Source organism: Microtus ochrogaster, unplaced genomic scaffold (genome assembly GCF_000317375.1).
Source record: "Microtus ochrogaster isolate Prairie Vole_2 unplaced genomic scaffold, MicOch1.0 UNK35, whole genome shotgun sequence".
In the NCBI taxonomy this organism is placed as follows: Eukaryota; Metazoa; Chordata; class Mammalia; order Rodentia; family Cricetidae; genus Microtus; species Microtus ochrogaster.
In genome coordinates, this window is record NW_004949133.1 from 2108031 (window position 1) to 2114030 (window position 6000).

The 6000-nt window shown below is 40.4% G+C and overlaps 1 protein-coding gene across 1 annotated transcript; it reads right to left on the reverse strand.

Moving 5' to 3' along the window:
* Nucleotides 1–3891: 3891 nt before the first annotated feature.
* Nucleotides 3892–4833, reverse strand: LOC101987941 (olfactory receptor 10J3-like). Its single transcript, XM_005368552.2, has one exon. The coding sequence runs from the start codon at nucleotides 4831–4833 to the stop codon at nucleotides 3892–3894; it is 942 nt and encodes a 313-aa protein (XP_005368609.1).
* Between the last annotated feature and the right edge of the window lie 1167 nt (nucleotides 4834–6000).

The window sequence follows — 6000 nt, forward strand, 5'->3', positions numbered from 1 at the left end:
CAGGGTCCATGCTATCAGTGCTGGACTGGCACTTATGACATCCCGTGAGAGCAGAGGGTATTGACTTTGCCCAAACTCTACACCTACTGACATTGTGCGAAACAGTATGAGGGCAATTTGTAAACCCTGCCTAAACCTGAAATATTCATTTCATCAAGAAATGTTAGTGGGATATACATAGTAATTACTTCATTTTTTTTAAAGATGGGAATATGCATATAGTACATGAACCCCCTTCTCTTCCTCCTCCCCAACATTTTTCTCATTTAATATGGTAAGGAATGACTCCATCCCTGGCATGTGGGTTCATATAAATAGGTGTGGTGAATGTGGAAGTGATTTCTTCTGGGACGCAGGCAGGGAAAAGTCCCCACTGGAAACTCCTGGGTGATTTTATGGGAAACTTTCTCTGCTTCCTGCCCAAGGCTTATTTCAGGATAAACCTTTAGACCACTGTTGCCAATATACACAATCAAGACACATTGTTCCACAGTTTCCTACAGTGTCAGTGTCTCTGGTGCTGAGCTAGACAGGAAGTTCCTCCTTTATCTCATACTTGGTTGCAATGCCAAATACTCAGAGTTAGGAACTGAGAGGTGCTTGATGTGGGCGGAAATTCCAGGCTTGATCAGCTCGAGAGACTTCTGAGGAGTTTCTAGAATCCTGACTATCGCTGTTAACTCTTGCCTCCCTATATCCCCAGTTAAGCTTTGGGATGGCCATGGGTGGAGCAGAGAGATGGAAATCCACGCTGCTTCTCACTGGGTGCTGGACTGGGCCAGGCCGCTGGCAAGCCTTTGAGATTCTGTTTTTCCTGTATGGGAAGGGACTGGACAAGGTGGTCTTAGAGTCTCCCTATTCTCAAACACTGCCGCTCATTTACATATAGTGACTGTGTAGGTTCAGGGGTTCAGCAGTCATTTCCCGCTCAGTGCCAGGGTGGATTTCCTTTCATGCCCCATCACTGGGCACCCGGATCTGTCACCACTTTGGTGTGCTGATTCTCATATATAAATTCCCAGCTAATTTCAGATCTGTGCCTGCCACTTCTATTTTATTTCTTTCGCCTTCATGGCCATTTGAATTCTATTACAGAAGTAACTTAGAAAATTACATTAATATTCTAATAGTTAGTGGTCCCCAGATTATACCCTTTCTTAAAGTGTCTTTTTAAAAATATATGTAAAATATTTTGATCTATGTCAAAGAGTGAGTATGTTATACAGGTTAGTTGAGAAATTTCCTTTCTCGATTTACCTGTTTGTCCTCCTTGGTCACTTCTGAGCTGTACTAAATTAATCCAGGACAGAGAATAAAGCAACATTTTTTTCTCCCTCAAAACAGATAATCACAAATCCTTATGAGTTTCTGCTACTTAGGGGATGGGAAAACAAATGAACATCTCCTGGCTTGTGACCTTGAAAGATAAATTCCTGGAATGTCTCCAGAATAAAGATTTGGCAAAAGACACACACCTCAGGAAAGACTGTTTAGGAAGTAAGTTCTTAGAAGAAAGGTGAATGCCTCCTCATTCAATGGGAATAAAGCACAGAGGGGCACCTCCGGAAACCCAGAGATGCAGCTTCCTGCTGTGGCAGGCACAAGCCCCCAAGGCAGCCTAGGTCTATGGATGACTTTAAAGTTTGTCTCCTGCCATAAATCACTTGCCCAGGTCTGGACTGTTTCATAGCAAGTCCTTATCCCCATATGGTGCTTCAGTTGTTACAGTATTTCCTATTAAAGCCATAGTCAACTGATGCTCCAGAATGGCTATCAAGGTCATCTGCATATACCATTTGTAACATCCATATTCTTCCATTTTCAAACTGAAAAGGCAAACTGAAACTTGATGAATCAGTCTTGTTGATGCTCAGTACAGCACAGACGGTGGGCAAAAACCTCTCTGCAACGCTGTGGGGTTGGGTGAAAAGGATCTGAAATTACAAAAAATTCAGATGCAAAAATTCTTAACAAAATTTCAAAATGGTTGTGTCCTCGTAGATATAATTCAGCACTTGTAACAAAAACATATTTTAAAACTGAAAGAACAGAGCTCATCCACCTGCACTAGAATACGTTAAGGCCGAAACTGTTTTTTTTCCACATATGCCAGCTGTTCTAGAAATGGAATTCTAAAATTCTAAAGTACAGCTGCAGATTGGTGACCCCAGGAGACAAACTCCCACCTCTGCTGGGGAGAAAGAAGCAGGGGTGAAAGAGAAAGGCTGAAGTGTGAAACAGTCACAGCAGAAGCTCTAAACCACCCCACAGATGGCAGCTCTGGACCCGAGATAGTTCTTCATAATCATCATAGAGAGGAGACATCATGGAACAGGCAAACCACTAGAAGCAGCCCATCCCCCAAACATGATAAAAAAAAAAACCCAGAGATGCAGACCCTTAGCAAGGACACTTCCTGAAGGGGACTCACTGAGAGCCTCACTCCAGGATTCTAGGTTACCCAGAGAGTTCATGTGTGGGTGTAAGGTGTACTATCTGAGGATGACATCGGCCTTTGACAAATGCATCTTTAGACATGCGATGCTGTTCTACTGCCCATCCCATCTTTACTTTATATTTTTACTTAAACAGAATCGCTAAGCCATTTTTTTTTAAATTGTCTTTTAATCAACTCTGCCAAAAGGAAGCACCCTCAGCATTTCTGGAAATCTGGACATGTAGTAAAGACTTAGCACTTCATGTTCATTCCCTGTGTAGACTTGATATTCTCGTCGTTTCTTTTTCCAAAACGACACTTGCTATCCTAAATCAAACCACAGATTGTTCACTTTCATGGGTGTGCTCCACAACTGCCAAACAGTGGATCTGATGTTCTTTTCACAGTGATGTCTACCCTTCCATGCCCATTTTCTTTATTCTAGAATTGAAAGGGTAGCGGACAAAGCTCACCTTGTCAGTATGGTCTTATTCTAGATCTGAGTTTTATGAAGTGTGCATAATAGGATTGTGGATAGCTCACACCTGCACTTTCTATAGCTGGTGCTGGTTTACTTTCTTACTACTGTGCTGCCCTGCACTTCAAAGACATACTTTACGTGTCTTGAAAAATCCTCCAAGTCATCACAAAGTATTAATGCAATATTCATAAAACAGAATATAAGATATAAGATATGTCTTTATACTGACTGCACCAGCAGCCTTAGCAACAACACACATGTCTTTCTACATCTGTTTCCATAATTGATATATATCAGATTTAGAAACTTGATGAATTTGTGTTCTAACAAAGTTGAATTGATACAGTCTTTTATATCTACCAATGAGGATCTAGTCTGAGAAATAATTTGTAAGCAGTTTTGTCATTGTGACAATATCGCAGAGTATAACTACATACCACACAAAGTACCAGCTCAGGGTACACAACAAGCTTTTTGGTTTCTGCCTTTAAATATAAAGTCTATCATTGGCTTGAAGGTGACTGTGGGATACATGACTGCAACTCACAATATTTTCGTGGAGAGTGCAGCCATATGCATATATGAACAGGCCTATACACAAAGCAGTTTGCCTCTGGCTTTGAACAAGGTCTAGGTTTAAAGGGGTTTGGCAGGGGAGTGAAAAGGTATTAGTCAACCATGACACACATAGCTAGGCCAAAGCTTTCAATTAAAAGCCTGTCAAGCCTCTGGATAAAAGTAACCCAGGTTTATAATTTTTTCTTTCTACTTACACTAAATATATAAAAATCATCATCTCATTCCTCTAGAGGAGAGCACAGAGAATTCTGAGAGCATAGAAGGAAGCCTCTAGATCATTAACCATTAGTACATTTTGGTCTTCTTGATACCATAAGCAAAGGCATTATTAAAAACAACTTTAAAAAGTGCATATTCACAAACTGAAAAAAATTAAGTTCACAAATGAGCCCGATTAAGATGTAAGTGGCTTTTGCCATATGGCTCTGCGTAGGGCATCTTTGACCTCCTTATTCCGCAGACTGTAGACTAAAGGGTTCAGCAGGGGGGTGATAAGCGTGTAAGTCACTGAGATGAGTCTGTCCTGCCCGAGCAAGCTCTGGGACTTAGGCTTCAGGTAGATGATTGCAGTGCAGCCATAGTGGATGACGACCACTGTGAGGTGGGAGGCACAGGTGGCAAAAGCTTTCTTCCGACCTTCAGCTGAGGCAATCTTCAGGATGGTGGAGATGATCACAATGTAGGAGATGAAGACCACACCCATGGGTAGAATAAGGACACAGACACTGACAACCAAGTTGATGATCTCATTGATAGTGGTATCTGTGCAGGCCAGCTTCAGCAGAGGTCTCACATCACAGAAGAAGTGGGGAATAACAAAGCTATCACAGAAGGGTAGGCTAAACACAGATGTAACTTGGACAATAGCCATGCCTAGGCCAGTTCCCAGTGACCCAGCTGCCAAGTGGACACAAGACTTCCTACCCATGATGACGGAATACCTTAGGGGGTTGCAGATGGCCACATAACGGTCGTATCCCATGACCATGAGTAGGAAACAATTGTTGATTCCAAAAGTTAGATAAAAGAAGATCTGGACCACACAGTCTCGGAAAGCAATTGTGTGGTAAGGATTGAGGAGGTCAGAAAGCATCCGAGGTATAATGGTCACGGTATAGCAGGTGTCAGAGATGGACAATATGGCTAGGAAGAAGTACATTGGAGTGTGGAGATGATGATCCAGGTGAATAATAGTCACGATGATCACGTTGCCAGACAGAGTCAGAAAGTATAATGTTAGAAAAACAACAAAAAAAGCAAGTCTGTGCTGCCAACCAAAGCTGGAGAAACCTTCAAAGAGGAACTCTGCTACAAAGGTTGCATTTGACTTTAACATTAAGACTAGTGTATACTTCAGGGAGCAGAGGGAGAACAGAAAGCTGTGATGGGTCAAACATGAACCAGAGTCGGCTGGACCAAGGCCTTCAGAGAAGAGTGTGTCTACCCTGGGCAAGGCTGGAAACCCCAGAGTCTCAAGGCTCGGTTACTGGAGAACTGCTCGCTCTTCCTCTCTGTGCTACCTTTCCTTTGGGACTGTAGAACTTTTCAACATGACCATGAGATCAAGAGCACAGATGGAGACAAAAAACCCAAGTAGATCAAAATTAAAAGAGAGTTGTAGAAATAGTCTATCTTCAGTTTCTTGAGTCATATGTTAGTCCTGTTTTAACTTCTATGAAATTTCTACCATGGTTTTCAACAGTGATTACATTTTGTTTATATTCCATCAACAGTGTTCAATATTTTCTAACACTTGTACATATTAAAAATATTTATTTATTATTATTCAAAAATTCATACATACTTATAATTTGTTTTATATACATCTTAATTTCTAGGATGTTACATCTAATTGTATATTTTAATTTTATTTTTCAAAAAATTAGTGATGTTAAATAACTTTTTGTATGCTTACTTAAATCACAAACTTAAAGTGTTAGCTTTACTTTCATATTTATTATAGTGCTATGCATAATAGATAATCTAGAGAAACAACCCAGGGGTCTGTAGACAAAAAATGACTAAAAAAAAATTAATATTTGAAATAGGTTGTTGTGGTGCACTTGGAAGGCAGAGACAGTCTGATCTCTGAGTTCAAGACCAGCTTGGTCGACAGAGTAAGTTCCAGGACAGCCAGGTCTGCACAGAGAAACCCTGTCTCAAAACAAAACGAAACAAAAACAAATGACATTTAGGTAATAGGGTATAGTTCATTCTGAAAGCAAGGAATTCTGAAATTTGTAGCAATGAAGATTCATCTAAAGTATATCAATCAAGTGAAACAAGCAAGACAGAGCTGGACAATTTGTGTGAGTTAATTAATGTATTCAAAATAATATAGGGTAAATTAGCATTAAATCTGTAGGTAAGTTCTGTGAGGAATGTTGGTATAATTTTTAATGGACATTTACACTGAATCTGTAGACTGCTTTCAGTGAAATTGTCATTTTTGCTGTGTTTCTTCTGCTTTCCCAAGAAAGTAGGGGATCTTTCAAGATTTAAA

Coding starts and splice junctions, on each gene's coding strand:
- LOC101987941 (XM_005368552.2), bottom strand. CDS start 4,833: ATGTTAAAGTCAAATGCAACCTTTGTAGCAGAGTTCCTCTTTGAAGGT.